The sequence below is a fragment of the Stegostoma tigrinum genome, chromosome 2 (genome assembly GCF_030684315.1).
Source record: "Stegostoma tigrinum isolate sSteTig4 chromosome 2, sSteTig4.hap1, whole genome shotgun sequence".
Taxonomy (NCBI): domain Eukaryota; kingdom Metazoa; phylum Chordata; class Chondrichthyes; order Orectolobiformes; family Stegostomatidae; genus Stegostoma; species Stegostoma tigrinum.
The window spans coordinates 162530719-162546822 of NC_081355.1; the positions used below are offsets into that span (position 1 = coordinate 162530719).

A 16104-nucleotide genomic window follows, 5' to 3' on the forward strand; every position below is an offset into this window, starting at 1 on the left:
GACTGGGGAAGTATATCGAGATGGATAGGAAAGTGGGGCAGCACGGTGGCTCAGTGGTTAGCACTGCAGCCTCACAGTGCCAGAGACCGAAGTTCGATTCCAGCCTCGGGCGACTGTCTGTGTGGAGTTTGCACATTCTCCCCGTGTCTACGTGGGTTTCCTCCGGGTGCTCCGGTTTCCTCCCACAGCCCAAAGATGTGCAGGTTAAGGTGGATCGGCTGTGGTCAATTGCCCGTAGTGTTCAGGATGGGAAATGCAAGGATAGGGTAAAAGGATAGGGGTGGGTAGGATGCTCTTTGGAGGGCGAGTGTGGACTCAATGGGCTAAATATCCTGCTTATGCACTGTAGGGATTCTATCATGGCGATGATGATGATGGTGTTGGTGCTGGTGATGATGGTTGGCAGAGAGGAAACACAGGGAAGGAATGAATGGGTCCTTTCCAAATTGGCAGGCAATAACTAGTGGGGTGCCATGGGGATCGGTGCTAGGATCCCAGCTACTCACAATATATCAATGATTTGGAAGAGGGAACAAAATGTAACATCTCAAAGTTGATACCAAGTTGGGTGGGAGGGTGAACTGAGGAAGATGCAGAAATCCTTCAGCATGATCTCGACAGCTTGGGTGTTTGGGCAAATCAATGGCAGATGCATTATAATTTGGATAAATGTAAGGTTATTCACTTTGGAAGCATGAACAAGGCAGCAGATTACTACCTGAATGGCTGTAAATTGGGAGAGGGGAGTGTGCAGTGGGACCTGGGTGTCCTTGTGCACCAGATGCTGAAGGTAAACATGCAGGTGCAGCAGGTGGTAAAGAAGGTAAATGGTATGTTGGCCTTCATTGCGAGAGGTTTCAGGTAGAGGAGCAGGGATGTGTTGTTGCAGCTATACAGGGCCTTGGTGAGATTACACCTGAAGTATTGTGTGCAGTTTTAGTCTCCTTTTCAGAGGAAGGATGCTCTCGCTATCAAGGGAGTGCAGGGAATGTTTACCAGGCTGATTCCGGGAATTGTGGTATGAGGAGAGGTTAACTAGGTTGGGATTGTTTTCACTAGAGTTCAGACGAATGAGGGGGGATCTCATTAGAGACTTATAAAATTCTAACAGGTCTGGGCAGGGCAGTAGCAGGGAGGATGTTTCCGATGGTGGTATTCCCAGAACCAGGGGTCACAGTCTGAGGATTTAGGGTAGACCATTTAGGATGGATATGAGGAGACATTTCTTCACCCAAAGAGTGGTGAGCCTGTGGAATTCATTACCACAGGAAGTAGTTGATATGAAAATATTGAATGTATTCAAAAGGCGACGAGATATAGCACTTAGGGGCGAATGGGATCAAAGGTTATGGGGAGAAAGTAGGATTAGGCTATTGAGTTGGATGATCAACCATGTCATGAAGAGTGGCAGAGCAGGCTTGAAGAGCCAAATGGGCTCCTCTTGCTCCCATCTTCTCTGTTTCTGTGTTTACCCTTTTAACATTCCTCCCCCTCCCACTTTCCCTTCCACTGCCCCTCAGCCCCTCTAACATTCCCTCTGCCCATCCAATATCCCTTTTCCACTCCAACATCCCTCTTTCCTTCCTGCCTCTCACCCTTCTCCACCTCCTTTCCTTGTTGCTTCATCTCCCTTGCCCTCTCCCACATGGTCTCCATCCCGGGGATAGGGTTGGCCTTGCCCCTAACAATGATGGTGGTGGAAGAGGTTCGGTGATGGAGCTCTGGGACTGATCATCTCCTGTTTCTTTCAGTATGTGGACCTGAGGACTCGCTACATTGAGCTGATGACCCTGTCCAGCCAGTACATCAAATTCATCACCATTAACCTGCAGCGTCTCAAAACCGAGGAGGTGAGGTTCAGCACAAACACAAGGGTAGTGGATGGAGGGGCACAATGTGGGTGAACAGGGGGCTGGGGACCACGAGTGCTGAATGAGGGCTATGGTAGGGCTGGTTGGGATGTCTGGGCAGAGGTTGGAACAAGGGGGCCAGAATGTTTGGGCTGAATGGTCAGGGTATAGGGGGTGAAATTCGGGCTGCACGGTGGCTCAGTGGTTAGCACTGCAGCCTCACAGCATCAGGGACCCAGGTTTCCTCTGGCGACTGTCTGTGTGGAGTTTGCATATTCTCCCCGTGTCTGCGTGGGTTTCCTCCGAGTGCTCCAGTTTCCTCCCACAGTCCAAGGAGGTGCGGGTTAGGGTGGATTGGCCATGCTAAATTGCCCATAATGTTCAGGGGTGTCTAGGTTAGGTGGGTTAGATATGGGGAATTAGGGGAATGGGTCTAGGTGGGATGCTCTTTGGAGGGGTAGTGTGGTCTGGTTGGGCTGAAGGGTCTGTTTCCACACTGTAGGGATTCTATGAAGGGTCATGGTGTGAGGTGAAGGGTCAGTGTTTACAGGATGAATGGTTGGTGTGTACGGGATGAAGGGTCATGGTGTCGGGGCTGAAGGGTCAGTGTGTGTGTTGTTGAGGGAGGGGTTGTTTTGACTTTGGGAGTGAGCATTTTTGGAATGTAGATACAGTTTTAATTAAAAAGCCAAGTGTGTGGGGGAAGGAGTGAAGGGTAAAAGGCATCAGAACAACTCCATCCCACTCAAACCTCATCTCCAAAATAACTGCTACATCACTGGAGCTCGGAGTAGGAACACAAATTACAAACTGTATAAAAACCGTTTTAACATAAGAGATTAGCTGTCTCAGTGTCCAGTTCAATACCGTTATAACACTCAGCTGGCATTCGGTCAATATAAATCTCCTTGTTCAGTAAAAAGATGGGAATCATCAGTGATGTAACCTCTGGCATTCTCAGAGATGTGAGAGAGACAGAGAGAGAGAGACAGAGAGAGACACACACACAAAGAGAGAAAGAGAATGGGGGGGGAAGGGAGAAGCCTTCCTTTATTCACTCACAGGATGTGATGTCACTGCTGGATCAGCATTTATTACCCGTCCCTAATTTATTAGCCATCCCTAATTTATTACCCGTCCCTAATTGCCCTTGAACTGTGAGGCTCACTTGGCCACTTCAGGGGGCAGTTAAGAGTCAACCACATTCCTGTGGGTCTGGAGTCACATGTAGACCAGACCTGGTAAGAATGACAGTGTCCTTCCCTGAAGGACATTAATAACCCAGATGGGTGTTTTCAACAAGTGATAGTTTCATGAGCAACTTCGGACTAGGTCCATATTTCAAAAGTTATGAATTGGATTTAAATATTACCAGTTACTGTGGAATACATTTTGAACCTGCATTGCCAGATCATGAGCCTTGGGTCCCCAGTGTGCAAAGCCTCAGAGTTTACAAGATACACAGTAATGTATCGGAATGCGCAATTGTTTTAATGTTTTTGAACTTTTTTTATGTTACTGAGGTTATTTTCTTGCTAAGCATTTTATCTTCTTGTTTATCTTTCAAAACCTTCTCCCTGCTTGCGAGTGCGACCTTCTGTTCTGCTTATTATTCTGTTTTTTGGGCAGTTATTAAGGTAAATGAAGATCTGAATTTTCACTACTCAGTGGAAAGCGTTCTCTCTATTAGTGCATGTTCCTGCTCAGTCCAGACTGAGCTTTCAGGTGTTGTGACAGTGCTCAGTCAGTCTGTCCACCCATCTTGCTCTCTCTCTCTCTCTCTCTCTCACACACACTCTCTATTTCTCGCTTCATGTCATCAGATATAATCTCCATTGGTTGTTCCTTAGTTTCTCACTTGGTGTTGCTCTGGTGTTGGATGCTTGGTGTTGGGTGTCTGTCTGATCGCATCTCCTGTACTTTAAACCTGTAGAGATAAGTGGTGACTGCGAATTTCTGCTGTTTTGGTGCTTTGCGATCTGGAAATGGTTCAGACTCTGCTCCTCACTGCTGTGCTCGCTAAAGCTGGAAGGTGAACCTCACTTCCTCATGAATTCGAGCTGGTTTAGGTGCTTCTGTCCACATGAGCTGGAACTTGGTAATGACCCAGTGCTGAGAGCCAGCTGTTCTGTGCAGTGGATGGTTCTGAATTTGGTGGTGAAGGGGACATGATGTAAATGTTGACTAGCACGGTTGCACTTTGTTTAATGATGGTTTAACGTACAGAGATGTTGGAATAGTTACTGCTGATGTTCTCTCACTGTTTCTGGGCAGTGGGACTGGGCTGTGCGCGATTGTCTCGAGTGATACCATACTGTAACCATTAATCTGCTCCATCTATTCATCTTGTTCCATCTCTAAACACAATTCCAACATGGACTGTGTACCTGGAAGACTTTAACAAAACCCTTCCCAGGTGGGCGCCCAGTGCCACCTCCCTCCCCAGTGGGCGCCCAGGGCCCCCTCCATTCCCCAATGGGAGCCCAGTGCCCCCTCCGTCCTCCAGCGTGAGCCCAGTGCCCACTCCCTCCTCCAATGGGAGCCCAGAGCCCCGTCCGTACCCCGGTGGGAGCCCAGAGCCCCCTCAATCCCCCGGGGGGAGCCCAGAGCCCCCTCCGTCCCCCGGTGGGAGCCCACAGCCCCCTCCGTTCCCCCGGTGGGAGCCCAGAGCCCCCTCCGTCCCCCGGTGGGAGCCCAGAGCCCCCTCCGTCCCCCGGTGGGAGCCCAGAGCCCCCTCCGTCCCCCGGTGGGAGCCCAGAGCCCCCTCCATCCCCCGGTGGGAGCCCAGAGCCCCCTCCGTCACCCGGTGGGAGCCCAGAGTCCCCTCCGTCCCCCGGTGGGAGCCCAGAGTCCCCTCCGTCCCCGGTGGGAACCCAGAGCCCCCTCCGTCACCCAGTGGGAGCCCAGAGCCCCCTTCGTCACCCGGTGGGAGCCCAGAGCCCCCTCCGTCCCCTGATGGGAGCCCAGAGCCCCCTCCCTCCCCCAGTGTGAGCCCAGTGCGCCTTTGTTCCCCAGTGTGAGGCCTGTGCCCCCTCCATCCCCCGGTGGGAGCCCAGTACCCCCTCCGTCCCCCGGTGGGAGCCCAGATCCCCCTCCGTCCTCCGGTGGGAGCCCAGAGCCCCCACCGTCCCCCGGTGGGAGCCCAGAGCCCCCTCCGTCCCCCGGTGGGAGCCCAGAGCCCCCTCCGTCCCCCGGTGGGAGCCCAGAGCCCCCTCCGTCCCCCGGTGGGAGCCCAGAGCCCCCTCCGTCCCCCGGTGGGAGCCCAGAGCCGCCTCCGTCCCCCGGTGGGAGCCCAGAGCCCCCTCCGTCCCCCGGTGGGAGCCCAGATCCCCCTCCGTCCCCCGGTGGGAGCCCAGAGCCCCCACCGTCCCCCGATGGGAGCCCAGAGCCCCCTCCGTCCCCCGGTGGGGGCACAGAGCCCCCACCGTCCCCCGGTGGGAGCCCAGAGCACCCTCCGTCTCCCGGTGGGTGCTCAGAGCCCCCTCCGTCCCCCGGTGGGAGCCCAGATCCCCCTCCGTCCCCCGGTGGGAGCCCAGATCCCCCTCCGTCCCCCGGTGGGGGCACAGAGCCCCCACCGTCCCCCGGTGGGAGCCCAGAGCACCCTCCGTCTCCCGGTGTGTGCTCAGAGCCTAGTCCGTCCCCCGGTGGGGGCCCAGTATTAATTGGGGTCAGTTTGGTCACTGAGGCCCAGTTGCTCATTGGAGACGAGCCCGTATGCCCAGTCCCTGGTGATTGGTTGCCATTCCTGCTGTTCCAGTTCAGCCAGGCCTTAGTAGTTGTCTCTCATTTCTCGCTGCTGTCGCTGTTGGTGTTGATGTTGCTTCTGTCCATCATTCTCACACTTAGAAAGCTGCAGAGGAGCTGAAAGCAGAAGAGCGTAAACGTTTGGAAGAAGTGGAGGCACAGTTAGAGAAACAGAAGCAGTTAGCTGCTGCTCATGCCAAGGCCAAAGCTGAGGCTGAGAAGGAAGCGAAGGAGCTACAGCAGAGGATAGAGGAAGAGGTGAACAAGAGAGAAGCAGTAGCATTGAATGCAGAGAACCAGAAGCAGAATGTTCAACAAGAGTTAAACCAACTGAAAACCTCCTCCGAAATTGAAATCCAGAAAAAGACAAAGATGGTGGAGGAAGTTCTGTTTAGCCGCACCAAGATTGAGGAGGAGATTCGAATTATCCAGTTACAATTAGAGACTGCCCAGAAACAGAGAGAATCTGCAGAGTTGGAACTGCAACAACTGAAAACACGAGCTGAAGAAGCGGAGAAACAGAGGAAAACAGCACAGGATGAAGCTGAAAGACTGCGCAAACAGGTTAACGAGGAGTCCCAGAAGAAGAAGCAAGCAGAGGAGGAACTAAAGCTGAAGATTCAAGCAGAAAAAGATGCAGCCCGGGAGAAGCAAAAGGCTTTGGAGGACCTGCAACATTTCAAGAACCAAGCTGCGGATGTGGAGAGGAGATTGAAGCAAGCAGAGCTGGAGAAAGAGAAACAGCTGATGCTCGCTCAGGAAGTCGCTCAGAAAAGTGCTGCAGCTGAACTCCAGAGCAAACGCATCTCATTCGAGCAAAAAACAACAGAGCTGGAGTTATCCCTGAAACAGGAACATCAGACTGTGACCCAGTTACAGGAGGAGGCTGCACGGTTGAAGAGACACCAGGAGGAAGCAGAGAATGCCAAGCAGGAAGCAGAGAAGGAGCTGGAGAAATGGCGTCAGAAAGCCAACGAAGCCCTTCGATTAAGACTGCAGGCAGAAGAAGTGGCTCACAAGAAGACACTGGCTCAAGAGGAAGCTGAAAGGCAGAAGGAAGAAGCTGAGCGTGAGGCCAGGAAGAGAGTGAAAACTGAGGAATCAGCAGTAAGGCAGAAGGAAATGGCTGAGCAGGAATTGGAGAAACAGAGGAAGCTGGCCGATGAAACAGCACAGCAGAAACTGTCCGCAGAGCAGGAGTTAATCCGCCTGCGAGCACAGACTGAGAACGGGGAGCAGCAGAGGCTGCTGCTGGAGGAAGAACTGTACCGGCTGAAGAACGAGTTCAGTGAGGTTCTTCGCCAGAGGAAACTGTTGGAGGAGGAGCTGGCGAAGGTGAAAGCGGAGATGGAGATCCTGATGCAGCTGAAATTGAAAACTGAGGAGGAAACCAGATCAACAACAGAAAAGACCAAACAAATGCTGGAGACAGAGGCACAGAAGATGAAAGAGCTGGCAGATGAGGCAGCGAAGCTGCGATCTGCAACAGAGGAAGCCAAACGTCTGAGACAGATTGCTGAAGATGAAGCTAGTCACCAGAGGAGTGAGGCTGAGAGGATCCTGAAGGAGAAACTCGCTACCATTAATGATGCTACCCGCTTAAAGACAGAGGCAGAAATGGCTCTGAAGGAGAAGGAGGCTGAAAATGAACGTTTGCGAAGGATGGCCGAGGATGAGGCCTATCAACGGAAGCTACTGGAAGAACAGGCAATGCAGCACAAGCAAGATATTGAGGAAAGGATTGCTCAGCTAAGGAAGAGCTCGGACCTTGAATTGGACAGGCAGAAAGGCATTGTGGAGGAGACTTTGAAACAGAGGAGAATCATTGAGGAAGAGATTCGCATCCTCAAACTGAACTTTGAGAAGGCTTCAGAAGGCAAGTCTGATCTGGAAATTGAGCTGAACAAGTTGAAGAATATTGCTGAGGAAACTCAACGCAGCAAGAAAGAGGCGGAGGAGGAGGCTGAGAAACAGCGAGCAAGGGCCTTGGAAGAAGCAAAGAAGAGGCAAGAGGCGGAACGCAAAGTCAAAGAAATCCTTGCAGCTGAGGAAGAGGCTGCTCGGCAACGCAAGGTGGCACTGGATGAGGTCGAGCGACTGAAGAAAAAGTCAGAGGAAGCCTGGAAACAGAAGGAGCTGTCAGAGAAAGAGGCAGAGAGGCAGATCAGCCTGGCACAAGAGGCTGCTCAAAAACGTATTGATGCTGAGGAAAGAGCTCACTTAGCAGCAGTGCAGCAGAAGGAACAGGAGCTGCTACAGACCAAGAAACAGGAGAAGACAATAGTAGACAATCTAAAGGAACAGGCTGAGAATGCCAAGCGCCTGGCAGAAGAGGCAGAGCAGGCACGGCTGAGAGCTGAACAAGAGGCAGCTTTCAGTCGCCAACAGGCAGAAGAAGCTGAGAGATTGAAGGAACAGGCAGAGAAAGAGGCTCAGGAAAAAGCCAGGGCTCAGCAAGATGCTGAAAAGAGAAGGAAGGAGGCAGAATTTGAAGCTGCCAAGAGATTAAAAGCCGAGGAGGCAGCTCTGAAACAGAAACAACTGGCTGACGCAGACATGGAGAAACACAAGAAGTTTGCAGAGCAAACACTGCGGCAGAAATCGAGTGTGGAACAAGAACTGACAAAAGTTAAACTGCAGTTGGAGGATACAGACCACCAGAAATCCGTCTTAGATGAGGAGTTACAACGTTTGAAATCCGAGGTGACAGAGGCCATTAAACAAAAGACTCAAGCTGAAGATGAACTCTACAAAGTCAAAATCCACATGGAAGAGCTCATCAAACTGAAGACAAGGATTGAAGAGGAAAACAAGATGCTGGTTTTGAAAGATAAGGACAACATGCAGAAGCATCTGGCTGAAGAAGCAGAGAAGATGAAGAAGCTAGCTGAGGAGGCAGCCAGGCTAAGTGTTGAGGCACAAGAATCAGCCCGTCAGAGGAAGCTGGCAGAGGAAGATTTGGCACAGCAGAGGACACTGGCTGATAAGATGTTAAAGGAAAAGATGCAGGCCATTCAGGAAGCAAATCAACTGAAAGCAGAGGCAGAAATGCTGCAAAAACAGAGAGACCAAGCTGAGGAACAGGCAAAGAAACTGTCAGCAGACAAACTGCAGATGCAGCAGAGGCTGGAAGCAGAGGCTGAAGAATTCCAAAAGCGTCTACTGACGGAACGTCAACGGCAGATTGAGATCAGTGAGGAAGCTCAGCACCTGAAGACTTTAGTCTCAGAGCTGTCTGAGGCTCAGGCCAAAGCAGAGCAGGAAGCTAAGAAATTCAAAGCCGAAGCAAAAGAGATCAGTTTGAAGCTTTCTGATATAGAACAGGCAACGAGAGAGAAGGCCAGCACAGTGGAGAGACTCGAACTGCAGTGGGTCCAGAGTAAGAAAGAAGCCAGTGAGCTACAGGACGCCATCGCAGTGTTGGAGAGTGAAAAAGAGAAACTGAAACAAGAGGCAGATCTACTCCAACAGAAAGCAAAGGAGGTAATGTTACTGCCTGTCACCCCAGACCACACTGACCATCACCCAAACAGCCTGTCACCCCAGACCACGCTGACCATCACCCAGTCACCCCAGACCATGCTGACCATCACCCAAACAGTCACCCCAGACCACATTAAGCATCACCCAAACAGCCTGTCACCCCAGACCACACTGACCATCACCCAAACAGTCTGTCACCCCAGACCACACTGACCATCACCCAGTCACCCCAGACCACACTGACCAACACCCAGTCACCCCAGACCACACTGACCATCACCCCACAAACCGACCATTACACCCAGGCCACACTGACCATCACCCAAACAGTCACCCCAGACCACACTGACCATCACCCAAACAGTCACCCCAGACCACACTGACCTCACCTAGTCACCCCAGACCACACTGACCATCACCCCACAAACCGACCATTACACCCAGGCCACACTGACCATCACCCAAACAGTCACCCCAGACCACACTGACCATCACCCAAACAGTCACCCCAGACCACACTGACCTCACCTAGTCACCCCAGACCACACTGACCATCACTCCACAAACCGACCATTACACCCAGGCCACACTGACTATCACCCAAACAGTCACCCCAGACCACGCTGACCATCACACAAACAGTCACCCCAGACCACGCAGACGGTAACCCAAACAGCCTGTCACCCCAGACCACACTGACCATCACCTAGTCACCCCAGACCTCACTGACCATCACCCAGTCACCCCAGACCACGCTGACCATCACCCAAACAGTCACCCCAGACCACACTGACCGTCACCCAAACAGCCTGTCATCCCAGACCACACTGACCATCACCCAGTCACCCCAGACCACACTGACCATCACCCAAAGAGTCACCCCAGACCACACTGACCATCACCCCACAAACCGACCATTACACCCAGGCCACACTGACAATCACCCAAACAGTCACCCCAGACCACACTGACCATCACCCAGTCACCCCAGACCACACTGACCCTCACCCAGTCACCCCAGACCACACTGACCATCACCCCACAAACCGACCATTACACCCAGGCCACACTGACCATCACCCAAACAGTCACCCCAGACCACACTGACCATCTCCCAAACAGCCTGTCACCCCAGACCACACTGACCATCACCCAGTCACCCCAGACCATCACCCAAACAGTCAACCCAGACCACACTGACCATCACCTGACAAACTGACCATTACACCCAGGCCACACTGACCATCACCCAAACAGTCACCCCAGACCACACTGACCATCACCCCACAAACCGACCATTACACCCAGGCCACACTGACCATCACCCAAACAGTCACCCCAGACCACACTGACCATCTCCCAAACAGCCTGTCACCCCAGACCACACTGACCATCACCCAGTCACCCCAGACCATCACCCAAACAGTCAACCCAGACCACACTGATCATCACCTGACAAACTGACCATTACACCCAGGCCACACTGACCATCACCCAAACAGTCACCCCAGACCACACTGACCATCACCCAGTCACCCCAGACCATGCTGACCGTCACCCAAACAGTCACCCCAGACCACACTGACCATCACCCCACAAACCGACCATTACACCCAGGCCACACAGACCATCACCCAAACAATCACCCCAGACCCCACTGACCATCACCCAAACTGTCACCCCAGACCACACTGACCATCACCCAAACAGCCTGTCACCCCAGACCACACTGACCATCACCCAAACAGTCGCCCCAGACCACACTGACCATCAGCCAGTCACCCTAGACCACACTGACCATCACCCAAACTGACTGTCACCCCAGACCACACTGACCATCACCCAAACAGTCGCCCCAGACCACACTGACCATCAGCCAGTCACCCCAGACCACACTGACCATCACCTAAACAGTCACCCCAGACCACTCTAACCATCACACCCACACTACACTGACCATCACCCCACAAACTGACTATTACACCCACACCACACTGACCATCACCCCCCAAATTGACCATCACACACAGACCAAACTGACCATTACCCCCCAAACTGACCATCACCCCCCCAAACTGACCATCACACCCAGACCACAGAGACCACCATTCCACAAACTGACCATCATTCGACAAACTGACCATCACACCCACACCACACAGGCCATCATCCCCAAACTGACCATCACACCCAGACCACACAGACCATCATCCCACAAACTTACCATCTCACCCACACTAAACTGACCATCACACCACAAACTGACCGTCACACCCACACTACACTGACCATCACCTCTCAAACTGAACATCAACCTCAGACCACACTGAACATCAACCCCCAAACTGACCGTCACGCCCACACCTCACTGACCATCACTTCCTAAACTGACCATCACTCAAACTGACCGTAACCCCAGATCACACTGACCAACACCCAAACTGACCATCATCCAAGACTTCACTGGCCGTCATACCCAAACTGATCATCACACCCACACCACATTGACAATCACCCCCCAAACTGACCATAATATCCAGACCACATTGACCATCCCCCCTCAAACTGACCATCACACTCAACCACACTGATCATCATCGCCAAACTGGCCATCGCCCCCAAACTGCACTGACCATCATCCCCAAACTGACCATGACCCCCAGGCCACACTGACCATCACCCCCAGACCAGACTGTCACACCCAGACCGTACTGACCATCACCCCCCCCCCCAAAAGACCATCATCCCTATTGACCAGTACCCTCAGACCACAAAGACAATCACACCAGGACCACACCAACAATTGCCCCAAGACTGACCATCACAACCAGGCCACACTGACTATTGACACCAGATTGACCATCACCCCCAGATCACACTGACCACCACGCCCAGGTCACACTAACCACTGCCCAAGAGCACACTGACCATCACTCGAGACTGACCGAAATTCCAGACCACACTGACCATTGCCTGTAGACTGACTGTCACACCCTGACCACACTGAACATTGCCCACAGAGAACACTGACCATCACCCGGAGGCTATCACTGCCAGACTGAACTGACCATTGCCCACAAACTGATGATCACCCTTTGACCATTGCGCCCAAACTGACCATTGCCCCCAGACCACACTGACCACCACCCCAGACTGCACTGTCCAAAGCCCCAGACTGCACTGACCATTTCCTCCAGACCACACTGACCATCACACCCAGACTACATTGACCTATCCCCCCAGAAGGCACTGTCCATCGCCCCCAGACTGACCATCACCCCAATACTGACCATCACCCACAGACTGACCATCACACCCAGACCACACTGACCACCACCCCAGGATGGCCACCTCACAGACCACATTGACCATTGTCCCCAGACTATCTCTCCCACAGCACAACGACCATCGCCCCCAGACCACACTGACCATTGACCTGAGACTGTCACTCTCCGACCACACTAACCATTACTGCCAGACTGGCCTTTATACCCAAACCGCACTGACCATTGCCCCCAAACTGACCATCACACACAGATGACACTGACCATCCCTCCCAGACCACGGTGATCATTGTCCCAAGATCAAACTGAGCATTGGCTCCAGACAGCACTGACCATCACCCCAGACTGCACTGTCCACAGCCACAGTCTGCATTGACCATCGCCCCTAGACCGCATTATCACACAGACCACACTGACCATCACCCCCACATCCACTGACCATTGCCCCCAGACCACACTGATCATTGCACCAGACTGCATTAACCAATGCCCCCAGGTGGCACTGTCCGTCGCCCCCCCCGACTGACCATCATGCCCAAACCACATTGACTATCACCCCAATACTGACCATCACACCCAGACCACATTGAGCATCACCCACAGACTGGCCATCACACCCAGAACACACTGACCACCAGCCCCAGGATGGCTATCTCATCAGACCACATTGACCATTGTTCCCAGATTGTCTCTCCCAGAGCACAATGACCATTGTCCCCAGACCACATTGAGCCATCACTCTAATACTGACCATCACACCCAGACCACATTGACTATTGCCCCCATATTGACCATCACTCCCAGACTACATTGACCATTGCCCTCGTCTGACCACCACACCAAGACCACATTGACCATCACACCCAGACCTACATTGACCATTGTCCCAGACTGACTGTCACACCCAGACCACACCGACCATTGCCCCCAGACCATACTGACCATCATCCCCAGGCCACATTGACCATTGCCCTGGTCTGACCACCACACCAAGACCACATTGACCATCACACCCAGACCTACATTGACCATTGTCCCAGACTGACTGTCACACCCAGACCATACTGACCATCATCCCCAGGCCACATTGACCATTGCCCTGGACTGACCATCACACCCAGACCACATTGACCGACTGGCACTTCCAGAGTACACTATCACTGACCATCAGCCCAAGAGCAGCCTGATCTTCACTGACTATCACCCCAAGAGCAGAATGACTGTCACTGACCAGCACTTCCCAGGCCACACTGACTGTGAGTTTACAGTAGAGTGTACTTTGACTGGAGTCTATTATGCTGATTTGTTTGATTTGTCTGGGGAGTGGTGGTGGCTTGTGTCTTTCACATTTGCCTCTTTCAGTTTGATGTTGCCCCTGATCTTCAGTCAGGCCTCGATTCTCTCTGTGCAGACCAATCGATGCTGGGATAGTGAATGTTTGTTGGTTTATAAAAACTAACCACTTCTGTCTGTGGCTGTGGTAATGCGCAGTCTTATATGTGCTCTCCCTCCATGCGTCACGCCTCAGGGATCATTTCTGAGGTGTCATCCTTCACTCGTCATATCAACCCCCTCCCCCAATTCACTCACTCCTTGCATCTCCCTCACACTTTCTCCTTCTTTGTAGATGGTGGGCAAGCTTTGGGGAGTCAGGAGGTGAGTTACTCGCTGCAGTATTCCCAGCTTCTGGCCTGCTCTTGTAGCTGCTGTGTTAATGTGGTGAGTCCAGTTGAGCTTCTGTCAATGATAACCTCAGGGTGTTGATGGTGGGGGATTCAGTGGTGGTAACACCATTGAATGTCAAGGGGCAGTGATCAGATTGTCTCTTATTGGTGATGGTCATAGCCTGGTATTTGTGTGGCACAAATGTCACCTTCCACTTGTCAGCCCAAGCCTGGGTATTGTCCAGATCTTGCTGCATTTGAACACAGACAGCTTCAGAATCTGAGGAGTCACGAATGGTGCTGAACATTGTGTAATCATCAGCGAACTTCCCCATTTCTGACCTTATGATGGACGGAAGGTCATTGATGAAGCAGCTGAAGATGATTGGGCCGAGGACACTACCCTGAGGAACTCCTGCAGAGATGTCCTGGAGCTGAGATGATTGACCTCCCACAACCACCACCATCTTCCTATGTGTCAGGTCTAACTCCAACCACCGGAGAATTTGTCCCTGATACCCATTAATTTGAGTTTTACTCAGGCTTCTTGATGCCACACTCGGTCGAATGCAACCTTGATATCAAGGGCTGTCACTCTCACCTCACCTCTGGGATTCAGCTGTAGATGCCAGTGTTGTAACTGTACTGGAACAGCTTGGCTCGGGGAGTGGCATGTTCTGGAGCACAGTTCTTCAGTATTATTGCTGGAATATTGTCTGGGCCTGTAGCTTTTGCAGTGTCTAGTGTCTCCAACTGTTTCGTGATATCATGTGGAATGAATCGAATTGGCTGAAGACTGGTATCTGTGATGCTGGGGACCATTGGAGGAGGGAGAGATGGATCATCCACTTGGCATTTCTGGCTGAAGATAGCTGCGAATGCTTCAGCTTACCTTTTGCCCTGATGTGCTGGGCTCTTCCATCATTGAGGATGGGGATATTTGTGGAGCCTCCTCATCCAATGAGATGTTTATTTGCCCACCACCATTCACAGCTGGAAGTGGCAGGTTTGCAGAGCTCAGATACAGTTAGTGCTGGGGCCACACTTACTTACAATGTCTGTGAATGATTTGGATGAGAAAAGTTAGGGTAGTATCACCAAGTTTGCAGATAACACAAAAATAAATGGGGAGGCAAGTGGTGAGGATGACAGAGACAGCCTGTAGAGGGATATGTTTAGGAATAGAGCAGTAGGACATGTACGCAAAGAAAATAGGCAGAGTGCAGGGCCAACATGTTCCAATAAAGGGAAAGGATAGAACCATCAAATCCGGTGAATTCTGGGCAGGACAAACAAGGCAAGGGAACACATGATGAACAGCAGGACCCTGGGAAGCCCCGAGGATCAGAGGGACCCTGGTGTGCATGTACAACAGTCCCTTAAGGTCTCAGGGCAGGTGGATAAAGTGAAGAAGGATATGGTATACTTGCTTTTATTAGCTGAGGGATAAGTTTAAGGAGCAGTGATGTTATCCTGGAACTGTACAAACATCAGTTAGGCCACAGCTGGAGTATTGTGTGCAGTTCTGGAACCCACACTATCAGAGGGGTGTGATAGCACTGGAGGGGGTGTAGAGGGAGATTTACCAGGGTGTTTCCTGGGCTGGAGAGTTTCAGTGATGAAGAGAGACTGGACAGACTGGGGTTGGTTTCCTTAGCGGAGGAGACTGAGAGGGGATGTGATTGAGATGGATAAAATTATAAGGGTCACAGACAGGGAAGACAGGAAGGAACATTTCCTCTTGACAGAGGGGTCAATGACTGGGGGCTGTGATCTAAGGTAGCCTTTGATAAGGTTCCACATGGTAGGCTATTGGAGAAAATACAGAGGCACGGGATTGAGGGAGATTTAGCAGTTTGGATTAGAAACTCGTTTTCTGTAGAAGGCAACGAGTGGTGGCTGATGGAAAATATTCAGCCTAGAGTCCGGTTACTAGTGGTGTGCCTCAAGGATCTGTTTTGGGGCCACTGCTGTTTGTCATTTTTTTAAATGACTTGGACGCAGGCATAGGTAGATGGGTTAGTAAGTTTGCAGATGACACTAAAGTCGGTGGAGTGCTGGACAGTGTGGAAGAATGTT

General features: G+C 52.1%; 1 protein-coding gene across 19 annotated transcripts in view; it reads left to right on the forward strand.

The window, feature by feature from the left end:
- LOC125463118 (plectin-like) overlaps positions 1-16104 on the forward strand; it is a 392251-nt gene that overhangs the window by 353784 nt on the left and 22363 nt on the right. For all 19 annotated transcript variants that reach the window (XM_059640946.1, XM_059640955.1, XM_059640962.1 and 16 more), the window contains 2 exons: positions 1752-1850; positions 5697-9077. In XM_059640946.1, the coding sequence (XP_059496929.1) occupies positions 1752-1850; positions 5697-9077 (3480 nt within the window). The remainder of the gene's footprint in view (positions 1-1751; positions 1851-5696; positions 9078-16104) is intronic.